The sequence below is a fragment of the Vigna radiata genome, chromosome 3 (genome assembly GCF_000741045.1).
Source record: "Vigna radiata var. radiata cultivar VC1973A chromosome 3, Vradiata_ver6, whole genome shotgun sequence".
NCBI lineage: Eukaryota > Viridiplantae > Streptophyta > Magnoliopsida > Fabales > Fabaceae > Vigna > Vigna radiata.
Window position 1 is genome coordinate 6,192,466 of NC_028353.1, and position 22,490 is coordinate 6,214,955.

The window sequence follows — 22,490 nt, forward strand, 5'->3', positions numbered from 1 at the left end:
ATATATATATATATATATATATATATATATATATTATTCACCGTGTGTATATGTTCACGTACTTAGTACAACTGAAATTGCAAATTTATTAACTATTTCTTTGGTTTTAAATTTTCAATAATGATTTTACTTTTTTTAAGTTTACTGAATTTAAAATTATATAAATATTTTCATGGCCAGTTTTTATTTAAAAATATTTTAATTAAACTGTTATTTTCAAATTAGCCTTATACATATATTTCGACAACTAAACAATTAACGCATTATCCTTTAGTACTCAAAATATGACGAATGATCATTAAACAAATAATATTTTATTAATAACTAATATATTTGAGAAATGGATAGTCTCGAACACTATATTTAGTAAATTCTTAGTTTTATGGAAGTAGAAAGAAAACGTTTTCGTGTTTAATTTATCTTTTTCAAAAACATTTTAAATAAAAGCGAGATTTAAATTTCTCAACTAAATATAAAATTTTTACTTTAAAAAAATTACATTTATTAAATTATTCATATATCTATAAATAAAAGTTTAAATAAAAACAATACATTGTTTTTAATATCTAAAAACATCATATAAATATTGTCGGAGTGCCACGGTACATTATCATTGCTCTTTTAGTAACCTTTTAAAAACTATTACGTAAAATAAAATGAAAGTTTATTGGAATAAATTTGAAGTCATTTCAGGAAATTTGTTTTGCATTTAAAATTATTAATTAAAAGCAATTAAAACTAATCAGAATCAATTAAATTTTGAATGCATTTCAAAATTTTCATTCCAGGATCAATATTTCTTGAAATGTTTCGAAAAGTGTAATCTGAAAGGTTTTTTTATATATGCACATAAGATAATATTTTTGACATTATTAAATTTTTAAAAGATTAATTTCAGTATTTTACTATAACATAAAGAAATTACGGAGGTGTAAAAAGTAAAGAAGATTTTGTACTGATTGTTAGGGTAGTCCAATTGAGTCGAATAATCAAACTTGCCAACGATAATATAGAAACGGGAAAGACAGGGGCAAAACAGTAAAGGTTGACCAGATGGCAACACCGTTAGATCACGACCCCCCAACTCTGAGCCGTAGATATATATGGAAGGGGAAATGAGAAGAGCGGATTTCAAAAATTCAAATCTCACTCACCACCCTTCATCCCCGCTCTCACACCTTTCACACACACACAGAGAAAGAGAGGAAGGGACTTTCAGAAGCGGATCTGTGACTGAAAATGTCTATGCGTCACGAGAAAGAGAAGGGCGTCAACGTCCAGGTCCTCCTCCGTTGCAGGTATGCCGTTTATGTTTCCATTTCCATTTCCCTTCGTTTCTTCGTTTTTTTAGCGTTCTGCAACTCTAACCCCGCAATTTGATTTATCGCAGGCCGTTCAGCGACGAAGAGTTACGGAGCAACGCACCGCAAGTTGTGACTTGCAATGATTACAGTCGAGAAGTCGCCGTCTCTCAGAGTATTGCCGGCAAGCACATCGACAGGGTTTTCACCTTCGATAAGGTATTGTTCACACTTTTCTGTTGTTTGATAATCTCACTTTTAAAAGTAAACAGTGAGAAGTGAAGTAGGTTTCAGGGGGATTGCAAATCTGAAATATGTTCACTTTTGCTTTGTGTAGGTTTTTGGTCCTTCTGCCAGGCAAAAGGATCTTTATGAACAAGCTGTTACTCCGATAGTTAATGAAGTTCTTGAGGGTTTTAATTGTACTATTTTTGCGTATGGTCAAACTGGTACCGGGAAAACCTACACCATGGAAGGGGAGTGCAAAAGGGCCAAGGTATGCTCTGATGTTATGAGATGTGTTGATTTTATGTGACGAATGTTAATGAGCAATGTTAGTAATTTGATTTGGCTATTCTAAAACAGAGTGGTCCCAATGGAGAGTTACCTCCGGAAGCCGGAGTCATTCCGAGGGCTGTCAAGCAGATTTTTGACACACTTGAGGGCCAGAATGCGGAGTATAGTGTGAAGGTCACCTTTTTGGAACTGTATAATGAAGAGATCACTGATTTGCTTGCCCCGGAGGAGATTTCTAAGGTTTCTTTGGAGGAGAAGCAGAAAAAACAGCTGCCTCTCATGGAGGATGGTAAAGGTGGAGTTCTTGTAAGGGGATTGGAGGAAGAGATTGTGACAAGTGCTAGTGAGATTTTTACGCTTCTGGAGAGAGGGTCTGCTAAACGACGGACTGCTGAAACTTTGTTGAACAAGCAGTCAAGGTGACTGTTATTTTCTATTTCCTTAATTGACAGGTGGTGGAATCATGTTTTCATATCTCTCACCAATACTTTCTTTGTCTACAGTCGGTCACATTCGTTGTTTTCAATTACAATCCATATCAAGGAAGCAACCCCAGAAGGAGAAGAACTAATCAAATGTGGTAAACTTAATTTGGTTGATCTGGCTGGGTCAGAGAATATATCTCGTTCTGGTGCCAGGGAGGTATTTATCATGAACATACCCTTTGTTCAGCGCTCTGGCTTTCTCTCCTAATACATATCAATTTTGAACTATTAAGTTTATATTTGTGTTTGATGATTGTTAGGGCCGTGCAAGGGAAGCTGGGGAAATAAACAAAAGTTTGCTTACTTTAGGACGAGTAATCAATGCATTGGTGGAGCACCTTGGTCACATCCCTTACAGGTTTTTTTTTTTGTGCCTTTGACACTGCTTCATTCTATTGAGTCTATAGCATTATCCTTTTCTGGGTGTGCTCACATGAAAATGTTGGTATACAGGGATAGTAAGTTAACCCGCTTACTGCGTGATTCACTCGGAGGAAGAACCAAGACATGTATCATAGCAACAGTGTCTCCTGCAGTTCATTGCTTAGAGGAAACTTTGAGCACGCTGGATTATGCACACAGGGCAAAACACATAAAAAATAAGCCTGAGGTTTGTTAGTGATTGGCATGGTGTTTAAAAATCTCCATGATACCATGCATCTTTAGCAGTGATAATGTCTTTGAAACATTTCATGTAAATATGTTACAAGCATAGTGCTTCTGCAAAGATATTTAAAGTGTTTGACTGCATTGTGTTTTAGATTTATTGTCTTAGTATATGATAAAACTGTCTTCCTAAACAGAGTGACTGATTTGAATGTTCTTTTGTATTAGGATTAGGATGTAAGACAATTACTAGTTACTTATCAAAATTGTGAGCATGATTTGTTCATTTTGTTTAAGGACTGGTTAGGGACATTTTCGTTTCAAGAATAGATTTGTGTTGACAAGATATGCAGGATACGAGATGTTTTTCGTTTTGCTATGATATAAGTAATTGCCATGCTTAACCATTGTTCCCTTAACCTAGTTTTTCTTTTCTGATATTTTAGGTTAACCAAAAAATGATGAAATCAACACTTATCAAAGACCTTTATGGTGAAATTGAACGTCTTAAAGCAGGTGAAATGTGTGGCTCATTAGTCGTTGTTGAAGTATCTCTTGGGATCTTCAGGTTTCTTGGTATATTGTCTTATTGAAGATATTAATCATTTAATTGGTAACTTTCATCAGAGGTTTATGCTACGCGTGAGAAAAATGGTGTCTATATTCCAAAGGAAAGATTCTATCAGGAGGAGAGTGAAAAGAAGGTTATTTTTTTCTTCTTTCTATTAGTCTGTTATCTTTTATTAATATGAAAAATTCATTTAGAGCAGGACTATTGTTTCATGTAACTTTCAGTACTATTGTATCATGCAACTTTCAGCGTCCAGATCATTTTATTTTAGATCCCTGGACGTTTTTTCTTGCATGGATTTTAATATTGTTCATGGGTAGATATATTGGTTTGATGTTCATTTTTATGATATAGATTATTAAAATCATTTTTGTGATATGGTTTGATGTGCATTCTTTTCTTTTGTTCAGGCTATGTCAGATCAAATTGAACAGATGGGGCTCACAATAGAAACGCAACAAAAGGTTTGTTTTATTGAACAACCTATTATGCTTAGAAGATAGGGTGTGCCTGCTTGTTCTTTCTTGTTATGCCTGACTTGTTTTCTATGTTTCAACCAGCAACGTGAGGATTTGCAAAACAAATTAGTTGACCAAATTCAACAGTGTTCTGATTTGAGCAACAAACTCGATAGTACTGAGGTGAGTTAACAAAATTTATGCTCATTATTTTTATGAGATTATACATCCTTGCTTATCGGGAAATTGTGATAAACCACACAGAAAAACTTGAACAAGACTAGCAAATTGCTTGCCAACAGAGAGGAAGAATTAAAAAAATGTCAATATACTTTGAAAGAGAAAGACTTCATCATTTCTGAGCAGAGAAAAGCAGGTATGCCAAAAACATTACCATGTTCTATCAATTTTCCTTGTTTAATAGTCCTCTAAGATTATGTTAATTATGTGTGACAGAAAATGCACTGCATCATCAAGCATGTGTTTTACGTGCTGATTTGGAGAAATCTCTTGAGGATAATGCTTCGTTATTTTTGAAAATTGGTATGACTTATTCTTTTCTCGGTTTTTGTTGACTAAGAATTGAAGTTGTATCTATTAACTCGTTTATCTGTTTGTTAATTTATAGGCAGAGAAGATAAGTTGAACTCAGATAACAGAGCTGTAGTGGACAATTACCAGGCTGAGCTCGCTCAGCATGTTGGTTCTCTTTGCAGCACTGTTGCAACCTCATTGTCTGAACAGAATGAACATCTGGAAGGTGTGAAGAAGCTCTGTCATTCTTTTTTGGACGTTCATGATAAGGTGGGTACATAAAGAATCCAACATTGTTGTTTGTCTTTCTTTCATGGTCTTATCCACTTCATTGAAATCCTTGCTTTCCCCGTATTTGTGCGTGTCTTGTTATATTTTATCTCTTAATCCTCTAATTCCTCTTTGTTTACTGTAGGCCGTTGTTGATTTTAAAAAGAAAGTAACATCTCTGAGGTCCTTGTATATATCTCATATCGAGGCAGTACAAAATGTCGTGCGCTTGCATAAAGCGAACTCTGATGCTGCCTTTGAGGAACTTACTTCTGTTATATCCTCCAATGGTGATTCTATCGAAAAAGTATGTTTTACTTGTTTCAACTTTTAGCTAGTGGTGTGCTCTTTTTTCTAAGCTTTTCAATGTTAGTACTGATATAAAACTATAATTCATGATGAAATAGTTTCTTGCATCCGAGGCTACCGAAGCTGGTTCAATATTTGATGATCTTCAGGGTTCCCTTTCAACTCAGCAGGGTGAATTGGCAGTTTTTGCGAGCGAGTTACGAAATGTATGTGCTTCAAGTATTCTTAGTTCTAAACTAAATCGTCACCTGTTATGCTTTTCTCTTTTCTGTCCTGCACAAAACCGTTATTATTTCTTTTTTTCTGTGTTCAGACTGATGGCTATTTTATCTTCTTCTGACTGTTATATTATTGTGTATTGTAAATCAAAGAAATTCAATCTCAGCCTTGAACAAATAAAGGATATCTCTGAGCGCTCTCAAGAATTTGTGGATAAGCTTTTTGAAGAATCAAAAAAGCTTGAAGACTACGCATCACAGGCTGACCAAGTGCAAATGAAGAGCATTGATGAGTTTAAAAAAGCTTACGAGGTTCTAACTTTGCACCAAGTATTATTTGAAAGATGGTTCTGGTTGTTGACATCTGATGTGGACAGCTTATTCTATTCTGTGCAGGAGCAATCAAAATCGGATACAGAGAAACTTATTGCTAATATGACTAGTTTAGTTTCTGATCACATTCGGCGGCAAATGGATCTGGTCAGTTTTGGATTGTTCATTTTATTTTGAGTGGTGGTTGTGGGGGAATGGTCGGAAAATTTTATGTTCTGTCAGTTTAGTTTGTCGTTCACATAGAAATCAAATGATGTTCGGCTTGCAGGTAGACTCAAAGCTTGTTGATCTTAGGGAAAGCGGAATGAAGAACAAGTCCTTCTTGGATGGACATTTGTCTTCAATGGGAGATATTGTTACCAATGCTAAAAGGAAATGGCAGGCCTTTTGCGTGCAAGCAGAAAAAGATGCTAAAGACACTTCGGATTTTTCTGCTGCTAGGCATTGCCGTATGGAGGTGCTCATGCAGCAGAGGTAGTGTTCTTTTCCCAAATTTTCTTTATCCGGATACATTCACTTACAATCTAACACTTTTTTTTAAATCCCTAGTTTTAAGACTGCTAAGTCGGCTTTTGAGCATACAAAGAGGACACATGATGCTGTGAATGAGATGGGGACCAAACATATTTCCGCAACAGAATCAATTGTCAGGTGCGTGGCAAACTGATTGTAACGAGTCCTAAGCACTAGTACCTTTGTAGAATAATGTATCACTGTGTTTTATAAGTCTTCGTGTCCCACCGTTCTTAACCGTATACAATTGAAAAAATAAAATTTTCAAGTTGAGATACCGCTTCCACCCAAATTTTTGTGCGACTTTTGTTTTCGTAAGACTTAGCTAGTTATTTTAACTATCATGATATATGTTTCTTAAAATTCTATTATTAGTATCGTTATTATAGAAAAACCATAAAACTTTGGAAAATTGTTTTTGTAGTGATTCTATATGATTTTTAATTGTGTTGAGAATTTTGTCATGCAAGTCATATGCTCTGTAACCATATTTTATATTTTGGACATTAACCGTGTGTGTCATGGCGGAGCCAATGCTTAATATAGTGAGCCTCTCTTTGCTGCCGATCTTTAAATTTGAGGCGGGAAGAGGGAGTGTTGCACTAATGTCGTTATTGCCTCTGTTTTTCTTGGGCCATTTTTACTGCTTTGATGCCTCACGAATGGTCCATGCGATTTGATAGGGTGTTACCGTTTTGTTTGGTTCAGGAATGCTACTGATGGCAATGCGCAACATGTCGTTGAGGTCAATTGTGCACGAATTTCAGCAGAAGAAGATGTGGCAAAGAATAGTGAGGAGCTTATTGAGCAGTTTGAGGGTGAGTTATGATTCGTATCATGGTCCTTTGATTAGCAGCATCCCGCAAATTTACGTCTGAGACTTGGGTTGTTTGATCATGATTATTTTCTTTAAGTGAATGCACTGCGAAGATCACACCTTTTTCTATCATCGTGATTCTTTTTTCTTGGATTACATTTTTTGCAGTCACTTCAGCACTAGAACGGGAGTCCATATCTGGCGTATTAAATGTGGTGAGAACTCATGCAAATACACTTGAGACGCTACGAGAGGATCACGATAGCCAAGCTGCTTCGATTGAACACAGAGCAAGCGAAACTTTTCAACAGCAATTCAGGGTATGTAAACTCGTTTTCCGAAGTTATAAAACAGTCAATGTTGACATTATTTAGCATTTGATACAATAATGTGTGAGGGTTGTTGGTTCTGATGTCTTGCAGGATTATGAACCTACCGGTACAACACCAATAAGATGTGAAGCTGATGTTCCGACAAAGGGGACAATAGAGTCTCTTCGATCCTTGCCAATGGAATCCCTGCTTGAGGAATTCCGGGAAAACAACCCATACGAATCTTCTGATGTAAAGGAGTTGAAACCATCTCTTATTCCACGTTCGCCTCTTACTCAACTGAACTAAATGGTGGTATAAGCTTGCACGGTTGGGTCCTTCATTGTTACAAATTTGTATTTCTATTGTAACATCACATTGCTTTTGTTAGCCATAATTGTTCAAAGAATGCATCCTTGGAGAATAGGATTGTAATGTGATATTTAGAGCAATGTTCTGTAAATCCCACCTTGGGATGAAGTATAGGTTAAAATAATGTTTAATTTTAAGTAAGGCTCTCGCTTTTTTTAAAGTTTTTTTTATTCTTGTCATATTTAGAGCATACTTGATTTGTATTGTTCGTGTGCAGTTCGTGGAACATCAAAACATTTCTTCGCTGCCTTAAATTTGAAAATATTTATGTTTCGTCTTTGTAATCAAACTGTTTGATTATTTTCTTTCTTTCTAGGTATCGGGTAAGAACAAGTGATTGGTGCGACGTGATTCGTTAGGGTTGGAAAATGCGATACCATTTTGCCAATGGTGAAAAAATATTGATAACAAGACAAGTAGTTCTTGAAGACTTCATAATTATGCCAAAAAGAACAGTAGCCAAACAGTTGTCTTCGGTTACTTATGTTTAATTTCAGTAGAAGTACATTGGGTCAAGTTGTTTTAGTGTATGATTTTGGTATTGGAAAAAATATTAAGATAAATAATTGCAAAAGGGCCATTAAATGGAAAAATAATATATTTTTTGGATTTTCACAAGGAAAATAGATAGATTTTCCATGATATTCATCATATGGATTTTCGTTATTTTAATTGAAAATTTTCTTAAAAAGTCATTAGATCAAAAGTAAAATTATTAATAAAAAAAATATTGACAATTAAAGAAATTTAAAATTTAATTTTACATATTTATATATTTTACTTAAATATGTTAAATAAAATATTTTTTTAAAGAGATAAATTTTATTTAAATTTATTCTTCTGTCAATTTGTTTTTACTTTTAACTAATTTTACGTAAATTAAAAGCAATAAAGTATCTATATTTATCCATTATGTTTTCAAATATAAAAGATTATCTTAATATGTTTCATATATATATATATATATATATATATATATATCAAATGTATTATGTAAAAACTCAATAAACGTTGAGATAGATCCAAATGTTAAACGAAAAATACAAGCTTAAATTAATAGAAGAAACCAATCACATTACTATCTCATTTTGGTTTCTCGTTTTCGAGGTTTCGTAATTTTTCTCTCAAAAAAATATATTTTTCTTTTGATCCACATTTTTTAAACAAAATTTAACTATATTTAACAACTTTGTTTTTAAATCCTTACACAAAAATTAAAATTACAGTTAAATATTTAACCAGGTCTATTGTTTATAAATTGTTTAACACAGTTTTGAAATACAAAGTTGAGAATTTTGAAAAATATCAAATGAAATATGCGAACGGACTTCAGTAATTTATATAAATATATTAAATCTTAAATTCAAGAATCAGTATTAAGCCTACTTTTATGTTTTAAAATAATCAATTTATACGAATAGTTTATATCTAATTTAAAGTGTTTTTGGCCTTTTCACTATTTAGTATTGGTTTAAGTTAGCTAACTTTTATTCAAATAACCTCATTTATTAATTTGAGTTATGATTTACAGAAAAATTATAAAATTTAATTAAATAGAAAGGAGAATTAATATTCAAAATAACAATAAATACGTTCTCTTTCTTTGTGAGCATGATGTTGACATAGGAACACACCTTTTATACATTTCATATGGTACACACCAGTTGCACACCCACGTTTTAAATGACAAAAAAACTGGATTTTTTCATGTCGTCTGAGTTACACCAATAAAACATCTCTTGAAATAATTAATTCAACTCAAATTAGATTAATCAATTACATGATTAGGAAAATCACAAACTGAACTTAAATTTAATTACAAAGTTTCAAGTACACATCTCAACAAATATATTTAAAAGCATAAACAATTATTTATTAGACCGATTACTTTTTTTTTATAATTTTACAGTTCAGTTTTTAGAAATTAAAAAAATTAAAGATAATAACTTATAGAAAAAAACCTATTAAAAATAAAAGAGTTTTGAACTGGATTAAAATAAAAGAAGAAACGTAAATAAAAGAATTATTATTAAATCGACTGAACTTACTTTTGAATAAATTTAATTAGTAGAACTGAATTTTATGAATTTAAGTTAATGTAAACTATGCATGTTAAATGTAAATCAATCCGTTATACCGAAAATACTTTATTTTAAGTATACATCTTGAACAATATATTTAAAAATGTAAAATATTTTTCGTTCTCCTATTTTTCACCTGCAAAATTTAGATTGAAGAGATGGAATAGGGGTGATAAAGCTGTGAAAATCAAGATATTGAGATCGTTTAAAAAGTCATTTGCTTTTATATTTCATAAAGAAAAATAGTCGGTACAAGAATCTCGTGCATATAATTTGTCTGTTAGTTTAAAAACTAATTGAAATGAGTTATTTATTTTAATTAATTTTTATACAACTAGAAATTGATTTTTGTTTGTTTGTGGTGAAAAGAAATTAATTAAAAGTTTAAACAATGAAAGTTAAAAAGAAAGTTTTATACGAAGAGGAGATAAACTGAAATGAGACTAAGTATAATAGCGTTAGATACTATACAATTTGAAGGATAATTTGCTAAACAAAATTGATAAACACATCACAGTATTAAAAATTATAACAACAAATTATTTGATTAAAATATAATTTTAAACCAATCTTTTCTTTACTATTTTTTTTCACATTTATATTTATCATACCTAAAAGATGTACATTATGTTTTTAGTTTTTATAAAATATTTGTTTTTAATATATTAAATAGTCTCATGTTACTTAAAAGTAGATAAGTTTAATATTTTTTTTTTCATCATTCAAGATATTTTTTTAGAATAAAATTGTAACAAAGTTTCAAATTTCAAAATAAACTCAAATACATGGTGATTGAATCTAACTATGTCATTTGACATACTTAAGATTAGAACATTAACATTTATCATGAAACCAATAATAAAGATTTTAGGTGAATAATTGATATCTTAAGTCTTAGACTAGAGGTTTATGCTCTGGTCATACTTAATCACATCATTTTAAATATAAGATAACTTAAATACGTATTTCATTCTTCGAGACTTCTTTTAAAGACAAAAGTATAGTTTGAATCTTCAAAATAAACAATATTTAATAAATGTGATAATTGATCTCAATAATATCGTCTCGACATATTTAAAATCTAAATCATTCTTATTTTTGTTTTTAATATTAATTTTTCTTTACTTTCATTTCCCTTTAATTTTTTTAGTTTCTATAAAATAAAAAAACTTTGATTTCTGTGTCGGTGAAATATTTTTCAGATCCATTTATTCAATCATTTAGTTTTTATTTAATTTATAAACAACTTAAAAATATATCTTAACTTTTCCACGGGTAAAAGTTATTATTTATAAAAAAAAAATAAAACTAAAACTTTCTAATTTTATTTTAAAAAATTAATGGGTTAAATATGTTTTTAGTTCCTATATTTTGGGGTGATTTTGGTTTTAGTCCTCTTTCAAACTAAGGTACAATTTAGTCCTTCAACTTTAAAAAAACTCGGTTTTAGTCTTTTTTACCAAATTTTTTTAATTTTATTTGCTATTTCAAACGCGTTTCTCAGTTAACATTAAAGCAAAAATGTGTCAAACAGGGTAAACAATCCAAATGCTATAATGAAACGTGCTTGAAACAGCAAATAAAGTTAAAAAAATTTGGTAAAAATGACTAAAACCAGAGTTTTTTAAAGTTGAAGGACTAAATTGTACCTCAGTTTGAAAGAGGGATTAAAACCAAAATCACCCAAAGTATAAGGACTAAAAACATATTTAACCCAAAATTAATCAAAAATAACATGAATTCTTAATTATGTAGTTTAGAACAGTGGACGACGTGGATGAAAAAAAAAATGATTGAAGTTGAAAAAGGCAAATGTGTCGAGTTCTGAACGGAAATAAGGTACAAGGCGGCTGTTGTTTACTTTTGAAAGTAAATATACAAAGAAAAGAATACTATAATAACATTTTGGCTACGATTTTGTCGAAATAGCACACTGAAGTAAGTGGGTGCAATGTCATATACCATTTTCACTTTAATCCTCCTATGTGTTTTTAACTTGCCATCTGTTACACCTTTTTCTCAAATATTTTTTTATTATTATCATTATGTACCAACACCATTCAAAGAAATCTATATGATAAGTCCTCACTTATACTAATTTAATCATACTTTATGCCTTTTCTTTATATCCTTTCCATTCAACTTAGATGATATTCTATAATAACTAAAGAAGCAACTTAGTCCTTTTCACCTTTTCTTTAACTCATATTATAACTTATAAAAACGTTTATGTTGCAATAAAAACTTGGAAACAATTTAAGCTAATTTCAAATCGAAATGTATAAGATGAATAATTTTAAGTAAAAAGATGTTAGAAATTAAAGTGTGAATTTTAATTTTTTAAGTTGCAGAAGTAAATTTTAAACATAATTCAAAATTTTAAGTCTAATTTAATCTCACAAAACTAACCTGTAAAATAAGATTTGTATCTATTTATATACTATGAATTAATCTTATCTATAATGAGTGTAATTTGTTAAATATATATTTTAATCGTTGAGGGTTTAATCTAATAATTAGTATTAGACACAAGTTGACAAATTTGATTTTTAACAGAAACAAAATATTGAAAAAGGGATTATTGTAATATTAATTATTAAGTAATGAAGATATATCAAGTCATAATGATTCAGTGAAAAAAGTTATACTTCAGTATCGATAGTAGTTTTTATTAAAGAGTAAATCAATTCAACAATCCAATAAAAATGATTATTATAATATCTTAATAGTATCATACCCTGATACTAGAGATAATTGAAATACTTTTTCCTTATTTAAAGTCAAAATTATAATAAAAGTTTCAATAGATTAATCTGAATCATGTCATATACCCAAGGTAAAAAGAAATGACAAAATTATGTAAATTTTGAAAAACAAGAAACCTGTAAACTACAAGATTATAAACTTTGATTTAAAGATACTATTTGAAATCTAAGTTTATTCATAGCCTTATGAATCTATTTATCAATTAAAAAAATTACTATCAACATATTTTCCTTTAAAATTACTACATAATAATTTCTTAATTTTTTATATAGTTTTCTTATTGAATGATATTAAATTTTCTGATCGCTCTTCAACAATCCACACAGCAAATGTTTACTTTCTATTATTTTCATAATGCAAATATCCCAAAATATGTTATAATAAATTGAAATTTTTAAAAGTTTAAATTATGGATACGTATGAAGGATAGTATAATATTACGTATTGAATATATATATATATATATATATATATATATATATATATATATATATATATATATATGAGTTTGTTAACACGTGTACGCCTGTTTTTCAGTTGATACGTTTTAACAATGTGTACCAGATTATAATAGACAAAAATACCTTCATATATCATGGATTTTATGTTTTAAGGTCAAGGATATTTAAATAATTTTCATTCTCAAAACTAAAAAAAAAAAAAAGAAACCTCCAAACCCTTACTCACCTCTGGTTACTCTCAACCCTTTATCTTTTATCTTTCCCACTCCAACATTTTCTCTCTCATCCCTACTATTGTCCCAATTGAAAAAGAAAATTAGAAACCCTTGCCTAACCTTAATCCACCTTCCTTACTTATCCAATTTGTTTCTCTCTCGTCTCCATACTCTCCCTTACCCACACACAACAACTCGCGATATCGTAATTTGTTGTTCTTGCTCTGTTCGTTCATTTGGAGGATGTGTTATATATTTTCCCTTCTTATTATTATTAATTTTTTTTTAATTGGGGCAATAATAGAGATGACAGAGAAAATGTTGAAGTGAGAGAGATGAGAGGAATGAGGGAGGTGAATAAGGGTTTTGGATTTTTTCTTAGTTTTGAGAATGAAAATTATTTAAATATCATTGACCTTAAAACTTAGAATCCATGATATATAAGGATATTTTTGTCTACTATAATCCGATGCACATTGTTAAAACGTACCAACTAAAAAACAGACGTACACGTGTTAACAAACCCATATATATATATATATATATATATATATATATAAATGAGATGTAAATTTAATTTATTGGGCGTCGACAAACTGATACCAATTCCCATATTAACTATTAAATTCTTTGAGTAAACTAAGATCAGAGAATACAGAATTAAAAATATATGATATTTTGAGATTCTGTCGAGAAATTATATAAAAAGTTCTTATTCATAGCAATATTGTATCGACCACTTAATTTATTATCGTCATTAATAAACTCTCCGCGTTTTTATAATTGTGACTAACATATATTGAAGTTTAAAACAAGACAGCTAATGACTTTAAGTTTTAATTGCATAAATCAAGGTTTCGAATTTTAATGTCGTTTGGAAACTTTGAATAAATTGAAATCAACATATACTATTTTTTTTTCTCCAAAATATAAGTATTAGTTATAAAATTATCTAATAATAAATATATAAATTGGTTTGCTTAATCGTCGTGATGGATATTTATAGATTGAAAATAGTTAAGGAAATAATTAGCAACTCAAAAGTTGATCTTCAATTAATTTGATTTTCCAAAAATGTGTGAAATATATGCCATATCCAATTTATTGAGTCACATTAATTTGCACTTACTTACACTCTTCTTAACGTAACTAAACCAAACAGTACAATTTAAAGTCAAAACAATTAGTGGTGTCTCGCAATATATTGTTTTCAAATACTTAATTGCTAGCTCTACCTTTCGCATATGCCAATTAATACCCAATAACATGTTAAAGTAAATGATATAAATAATGTTATTACTAATTTTAACTCGTTTTTAATAGAAAAAATGTTCTAAGTACTATAAAGTTTTTATGTGTTTTTACTAATTACTTTCCAAAAATAAGAAATATTAGTTTTCTTCATTAGTAACAACATTTTCAATAATACAACGTTTATCATTTAATCTCAATGGTATTTGTACTCTACAAACCATTTGCAGAATGTTCATGGGTTTGATTATATACAATTTAGATGAATACATTACTTCATTTTCATTTTTTTATATATTATATTTTATGTTAAATCAAACTCATCGGGTTGAATTCATGATTAAAAATAGTGTAATTTTCAAATATTAATCTAATTGAAAAAAATAATACAATTTTTTACAAAATCAATAAATCAAACCAAAGCAAGTGGGTTCAACATGGACTGCACATCAACAAGAAAATAATATGAAATTATTTACCTAAGTTACGTAATGACACAATTATCTTTTACATTAGCATATATTAATAGATAAATTTCTTACGCACCTATTTATTTTAATTTGAAAGCAGCCATATATCACATTTTAGCATAAAACAAATTAAGAATTATATCTTTAAAATTGTTATTTATCATAAATTTTAATTGTAATGTAATTTATACATAAGGTTTTAAAAACAATAAACATTTACATAAGGTTTTGTCATAGTTATGTTTTTTTTTTCCCCTTTTAGTTATCTTCGTCTACCTTCCTCCATACAACTCTCCCAATCTATAAATAGTGGAATTCATTGTATTCTCTTCACAGTTTCTGTTTCCCAAGCTTCATCATCCATGCAATAAATCCTTTTACTTGATCTCGTTTTCTGTTTTTTTTTTTTGTTTCCGATGGTTTTCCCTGAGTTTAGCACTACTTTTCTTTTTCTTTTATGGCTTCTATTAGTCATCAACAATGGCGTTGAAGCTTTTCATAAAATATATCCGCATCTTCAATCCGTTTCAACAATTTCCGTCGGTACACAACACAGAACTGGATACCATTTTCAACCTCGTAAACACTGGATCAATGGTACCTTTTTTTTCCTTCATATATATTTCAAGGAATTTCACTGCAATTTTCTTTTTCTTCTTTAACTGTTTAATGCGATTCTGTCTTTCTTCTTCATATATTTCATCAACTGGGTAATTAATAAGAAAAAATATGCATTGAAGAAAATCTTCTATATAAATATATTTCTATATTCTGCATAGAAGATTTCTAAAAAACTTTGTATATCATAGATAGGATTTATCTGCATACTCTTGATCATCGCAACTTAGGTTGTTATAATCTGATGTGAATGGTTTTAGAACATCCTTTTGAAGCTTAAATAATCGTTTCTATTGCATTATAAGTGGTTGTTGATACAGTTAGGTGTAAAGGTATTTTTGGTTCGTGACGGGGCTAAAAGTGTGCCTTTTTGCATGGTTAAAAATGATGCATGCGAAACTATTCTATTGGATACACGACGAGGGGTTATAAAGCTTCTTTGCTAAAGTTTTAACGACCTGATCTACCACTTCTAAAATAAATTAAAACAAAAGAAAAAAAATGATTTATTTCACCAATGTGTTGTAATTTTAAACATAAATTACAACGAGACAAGTTACGATGAAGTAAGGTTATCCGGCACTTCTTCACGTTGAAGTCACGTCTTGCGAACACAATGCATATAATCTTTGTACATTTTGTCTATTTTCATATAGAATTTTTTAAATTATAAATTAAAATTACCTAATGTATAAATTAAAAGTAAAGCTTTAAAAAAATTAAAAATTTTAATTGTTGATCACTGCATGGAAGAAAAATTGTGAGTTTGATCACTATTAACGTGCTTTGTTTTGATGGTTCCGCAACAACGGCTGGAACGGACGCAACCATGGCATGTAGATCCAAATGGTAAGGCAAAAGATAATCATGGTTTTGTTAAAATTTTTTGAGCAATTTGTGATTTTGCGAGCAACACAGGACCCATGTATTTCAACGGATTCTACCATTTATTCTACCAATACAATCCGAACGGTTCGGTGTGGGGGAACATAGTGTGGGCACACTCGGTATCAAAGGATCTGATAAACTGGGAAGCTGTTGAACACGCGCTGTACCCATCCAAGTCTTTCGACAAATACGGGTGCTGGTCCGGCTCGGCGACGATAGTCCCAGGTATTGGACCCGTAATCCAGTACACTGGAATCGCAGACGAGAAACAAACTCAAGTCCAATGTTACGCTATACCAGAAGACCTCAAAGATCCGCACCTCCGGAAATGGGTAAAACCCGATGATTCGAACCCGTTTGTGGTCGCCGACAACCCTGTGAACGGTAGTGCGTTTAGGGACCCGACAACGGCTTGGTGGAGCAAAGATGGACACTGGAGAATAGTGGTGGGAAGCAGAAGGAAGGATAGAGGAGTGGCTTATATGTACAGAAGCAAAGACTTTAAGAAATGGGTCCGGTCCAAACACCCGCTCCATTCGAGGAAAGACACGGGTATGTGGGAGTGCCCCGATTTTTACCCGGTTTCGCTTAAAAGCAATTTGGGGTTGGACGCGTCGGCGGATGGAAATCAAACGAAACACGTGCTGAAAAATAGTCTTGATGTGACTAGGTATGAGTACTACACTTTGGGAACATATCGTAGGGATAAGGATAGGTATGTTCCTGACAAAACATCAGAAGATGGTTGGGGTGGATTAAGGTATGATTATGGCAATTTTTATGCTTCCAAGTCCTTTTTTGATCCTAGCAAGAACAGAAGAGTGATATGGGGTTGGGCAAACGAGTCTGATACCAAAGAAGACGATGTTCGTAAAGGATGGGCAGGGATTCAGGTACTGCATTTTAATTACTTTTCAGGATATTAACGTTGTTTTGATTTCAGTGTTTTGTTTGCATTTTGCATAGGTTTTTTGGTATGTATTTGAATATGCATTTGAATGTGTGTTGAAATAATCAGGCGATTCCGCGAACGGTGTGGCTGGATCCAAATCAGAGGCAATTGTTACTGTGGCCAGTTGAAGAATTGAATAATCTTAGAGGAAAAGAAGTTAACATGAACAATCAGAAGCTTGAGAAGGGAGAGAAAGTTGAAGTAAAAGGAATCACTGCTGCACAGGTAACATGTTAATTAATAGGTTAAATTTGTTTACTCTCTAAACATGTACAATTAAAAATTTTCATGCTGAATAACAAACGAAGATAATAGTGTATTTTATATGATTGCAGGCAGATCTGGAGGTTGAATTTTCAATTCCAAGTTTGGAGAAAGCAGAGACATATGATGATAAGTGGGTTGATGCACAGGAAGCTTGTGCCAATAAGGGTTCAAATGTGGAAGGTGGTGTTGGACCATTTGGGATTTTGACTTTGGCTTCTGAAAAGCTGGAGGAGTTTACTCCTGTGTTTTTCAGAATTTTCAAAGATAAAAAGAAGCATGTCATTCTCATGTGCTCTGATGCAAGAAGGTTAGTGTGATTAAATTTGGGAAAAGAACATTCATTTTCTGTCGATTTAGAAACTAATTGCTTATTTTGAGCAGATCGTCTTTAAAGGGTGATTTGTATAAGCCGACATTTGGTGGCTTTGTGGACTTGGATTTGACAAAGGATAAGAAAATTTCTCTTAGGAGTTTGGTATGTGCAAATATGTAACAATTACTCTATTTTGGTTTTTTGCATGTAACATTTATTAGAACTGATTAATGATGTTTTTGATTCTGTTAACTAAATGACAGATTGATCACTCAGTAGTGGAAAGTTTTGGAGCAGGAGGAAAGACAATCATATTGTCTCGAGTTTATCCGCAGCTTGCAGTGTTAAAGCAAGCTCATCTTTTTGTGTTCAACAATGGCACTGAACCAATCACCATGGAAAAGCTAAAAGGATGGGACATGAAATCTGCTCAAATAAATTGATTAGCTAGAAATCAATTAGTATGCAGAAGATAATTTATATCTTATCACATACATTGTAAACATAAAGAAAAAGTAAAAACATATTCTTCATCACATTGTTTAGAAAAATGTGATCAGAAGATACTGTGTTAGGCTTTTATGTTATTTTACTTTAGTAGATTATGAGTTCCAAATTGTGCTACCACTATAGTTCTGTGTATTAAACGACATTGGAGTTTGATTATCTGAGTATAAAATAACTGGTACTAATAAATAATATCCTCTTCAAAAGAATATAGTTTTTGCCCGAGTTCAAAAGTACAGATTGGACCTAAGGTATTGTTGTTCAAATCTATCTTTTTCATGTATACAATTTCTATGAATAATAACATTTGACATATAAATAACCTAAAATTCCAAACAAAAAAAATAAATAAATAAAGAAGAGAAGAGTGTTTGATAATATCATTGATATAAAAAAATGTTTAAATATTTTTTCCTAAAGTCTGTGGGTTTATTTTTTTGTGAATAAATTTTCTATTTGACTTTTGGTTACTGTGATTTCTGTTTTTTTTTTCTGACTTTATAATTAATACATCATTAGTTTTAATTCTCTATCAAATTTTTTTAAAGCTCATTGAAAATGGAAAAAAATGTTTTAGGAACTAAAATTATTTTATAAGAAATAAAAAAAATAAAACATTTTTATGAAACTTATGATACCTAATGTCAAACAAATATTTTATATAAAAAAATAAAATAATTGTATTTCGGTGACAAAAACATATATAATGAATAAGTACTTCAAATTCTGTCTGACCGAAAGTTGCTGTTGTTATAAAACATATTTAGCAAACTGTATCCCTTTAATTTCGGCCTGAACACTTTAATTCATCGGTCATTTTCATTTCTTATTTGATTGCTTTAAATTTATTTTAGGCTAAATTTTTTATATGGAATTCTAGACCAAAAAAAAAACAAAAAATAGCATATTAAATTAGCTAATTTTGGGAAGCACATAATATTTTTTTAAAATTCTTATCTTGAAGTTGTGTATAAAAACAATTTAACTTATGAAAATTGTCTTATTTATTTTTAGATATTTATAAGAAAATTGTCTACACATATATTTAGTTCCTTTTAATACTTTTTTTTATTTCTATCGTCTTAGGTGTAACAATAATAAAATTGTCACATTATAGAAAAGTACCTTGTCAGTAAATAATATCATCAAAATATAGTTATTGAACATAGTAATTAAAATCAATGGGCTAACTTATAATACGGATTAAAAAGCGAAAATTTGCGTAGTCTAAAAAGATTGACATATAATAAATATATAATTACAGGATGAAAAGGAAGTGATATTAAAATCAAAATTTATTCTTAAATAACTAGAAAACAGGTAAAACTACCATATATAACTTGATAAATCCAAATAATTTGACAATTTTATTTGAAAAGTGTTCCAAATCTTATATCTCATTTAGTTCCTCACGACATTTTCATAGGCCAACCAAACTACGTAGAATAATTTGACTATAATGAGGTTACATATACTATGATTGTCAAAAATTCAAACATTAAAGAAAATTTTGCATAGAGTCCATACGAATTACTAGACAGAGAGGACCCATTAATAAAGGGACTGTAAAACATGAAGGTTACGACTACATAATTAAATAGGAAGTTCAGCTAACAATAAAAATATATCTAACAAAATTACTTAATAAATTTTTTGTTACCACGACATAGATTACAGTTAAAGAATTATTGTGATTTATTATGACAGGACTTTGCATTTCCCATTAATAAATGATTTTAATGCTTTTCGCAAACGAAACCTTGATACGACTCATGTTAAAGAATCATAATGAGAATTCGCACCATTCGGCGTAAAACTGCAGATGGCTACAATTACATGAATTATTGTACTACCTATGGATCACAAAAACTTCCTATAGCTTTCAACGGAAAGAGTCATGATCAAAAATAAAAAACTCAATAAACAAACTAAATTTATATTTTGACGTGTATAAAATGTAAACATATAATTTATCGATTACAAAACAATTGTAAAAAAATAAAGCACTCCTTGATGTTTAATAATTTTAAACACCGAGATTTGTGGAATGGTCTTTGCATAAAATAATAATAATTCAAATAAGGTTTATTTACTTAAAGAGAAATAAAAATTTAATATTAAAAGTTCCACATATTGCATAAAAAATGACTTAAATGCTAACTCATTGAGTCATAATAATTTTAGCTACACATATTTCCTAATCCAAATACCTTAACACTATACCATGCTGAATTATTTAAATGTATACAAAAACTAAACAGTTAATTCACCACAAAGAGCAACACTTATAAAAGTAAATCAAAATATGTAGTACGTAGAATCCAATGATAAAAGAAGCAGAAAATTAGAAAAACATTATTTACATTGCTACATCATTGCCCAGCACAGTTCGTTATATAGAACTGGATGTCTATAAAACAATATTGTGAAGGTTATTTAAATATAACGAAAACAAAACTCACACAACCATTGCACCGGCTTTCAACAAGATAAAAGAGGAATTAATGAAACGTATAGGATGCTGCAATCGCAATGTAGTTGTTTGAAGAGTTGGACTATAAAACACTTATAAAATTTTAATTTATAGTCTTCCCTTGCATTTTAAGTTAAAGGCTTAAATTGTTAATCCTAATGCGAACAAGACAATATGCAATTGTAAAATCGACTAAAGAATGCAATCGAATATGGAAAGGAAAAGGAAGCATAATTTAATGTCATCATCATCGCAATATAACTGACCACTACAACAATATCCACCAAAACATGTCACATTAATAAAACCAGAGACAATTAACGACAAGTATATAAATCAACAAACCAGTCCCAGTCCCAAATCCACAACGAACAAGAGACCGACAACATCTACCAAGATTTACTTGATCTTCTTCTTTGGCCTCAACTGCAAGCACGAAAAAATGTTACATATTGGCAAAAACTGATCAAAATTATGGAATAAACATGACAAGTGGTATAATTAACATAGACCGACCTGATTACTATGGCCACACTTCTTCTTGCGGCAGTTCACAGCCCTTGGGTGAAGACGAGCATAGCACCTAACAAAACCAAAAACAGGATATTGAGCAACGGAAAAACTTCCATATCAAATGTAAAGATGTTTCACTGATTAAAAACAAATAGAAATCAAAAAAGAATGTGCCAACCATGAAAATCAACTGTGAATAATAAACCACAGTTAACAAAGTAGAGATGGATATTAATATAGGGAGCAATTATAACCCCTCTTCCATTGTAAGAAAAAAGGGGCTAAGTTATCGTCCCATTAAAAGACGAGTAAAAATAATAGAGTGCATACTTGCGGCAAATCATCTTGTCTTGGTTGTACTTGCGAGCCAAAGCCATAAGCGAAGGCTCAATGATGCCACCACGAAGCCTGAGGACAAGGTGAAGAGTAGATTCCTTCTGAATGTTGTAATCGGCCAAGGTCCTTCCATCTTCGAGCTGCTTCCCAGCGAAAATCAAACGCTGTTGATCCGGAGGAATACCTAAGCATTCATTTAACGAAGATTTATTATGTTATGGAAATTGAAATTGTGATCAATGGAGTCAGGAATAGGTTGTTACCTTCCTTATCTTGAATCTTGGCCTTGACATTGTCGATGGTGTCGCTGCTCTCAACCTCGAGGGTTATGGTTTTCCCCGTTAGGGTTTTTACGAAAATCTGCATATTTGCTGTTCGTTGCTGCTGCTTCACTACCGCTTAACAAATGCCGAACCAAAGGTTTTATACTCTCCTTCCTAGGGTTTCAAATTACTGAGACTGAGCCTTGGTTTTTATGGACTCAGGCCCATTCGTTATGGTAGTTTTGTATTGTTGGGCTGGATTTTGATTACGGACTGAATACTCAAATATTTGCATGAAGAGCATGTTTGCGCACAGGTGCAATTTTTAAGTGTTTTTCTACTTCAAATATAAAAAGTTTTTTGGGTGTTTCATCCTCCACCTCCATGCTTTCATCTTGCACCTCCAAAAATTACCATTTTAACCTTAATTAATATTATTTTAATATTTTCTCTTTCTTCATAAAGTGATTCTGCACCCCTCTAATTTTTTCTCTTTCTTATT

General features: G+C 30.8%; 3 protein-coding genes across 3 annotated transcripts; 2 read left to right on the forward strand and 1 right to left on the reverse strand.

Moving 5' to 3' along the window:
• Window positions 1–1,144: 1,144 nt before the first annotated feature.
• LOC106757943 (kinesin-like protein KIN-5C) lies at window positions 1,145–7,771 on the forward strand. Its single transcript, XM_014640806.2, has 23 exons — window positions 1,145–1,298; window positions 1,391–1,520; window positions 1,639–1,797; window positions 1,887–2,236; window positions 2,321–2,459; window positions 2,563–2,660; window positions 2,756–2,912; window positions 3,355–3,424; window positions 3,536–3,612; window positions 3,890–3,943; window positions 4,040–4,120; window positions 4,202–4,313; window positions 4,394–4,480; window positions 4,566–4,741; window positions 4,887–5,048; window positions 5,149–5,256; window positions 5,422–5,580; window positions 5,665–5,748; window positions 5,870–6,075; window positions 6,151–6,252; window positions 6,823–6,932; window positions 7,100–7,251; window positions 7,354–7,771. The coding sequence occupies exons 1-23, from the start codon at window positions 1,240–1,242 to the stop codon at window positions 7,549–7,551; spliced, it is 3,030 nt and encodes a 1,009-aa protein (XP_014496292.1). The 5' UTR covers window positions 1,145–1,239; the 3' UTR covers window positions 7,552–7,771.
• Window positions 7,772–15,107: 7,336 nt separating this feature from the next.
• LOC106757421 (beta-fructofuranosidase, insoluble isoenzyme 1) lies at window positions 15,108–18,707 on the forward strand. Its single transcript, XM_014640090.2, has 7 exons — window positions 15,108–15,455; window positions 16,317–16,325; window positions 16,395–17,257; window positions 17,383–17,541; window positions 17,652–17,890; window positions 17,965–18,058; window positions 18,160–18,707. Exons 1-7 carry the CDS (start codon window positions 15,275–15,277, stop codon window positions 18,337–18,339), a joined length of 1,725 nt encoding a protein of 574 aa, XP_014495576.2. The 5' UTR covers window positions 15,108–15,274; the 3' UTR covers window positions 18,340–18,707.
• Window positions 18,708–21,086: 2,379 nt separating this feature from the next.
• LOC106757164 (ubiquitin-60S ribosomal protein L40) lies at window positions 21,087–22,149 on the reverse strand. Its single transcript, XM_014639773.2, has 4 exons — window positions 21,989–22,149; window positions 21,720–21,909; window positions 21,393–21,459; window positions 21,087–21,302 (listed from the first exon to the last, which is right to left on the reverse strand). The coding sequence occupies exons 1-4, from the start codon at window positions 22,089–22,091 to the stop codon at window positions 21,276–21,278; spliced, it is 387 nt and encodes a 128-aa protein (XP_014495259.1). The 5' UTR covers window positions 22,092–22,149; the 3' UTR covers window positions 21,087–21,275.
• Between the last annotated feature and the right edge of the window lie 341 nt (window positions 22,150–22,490).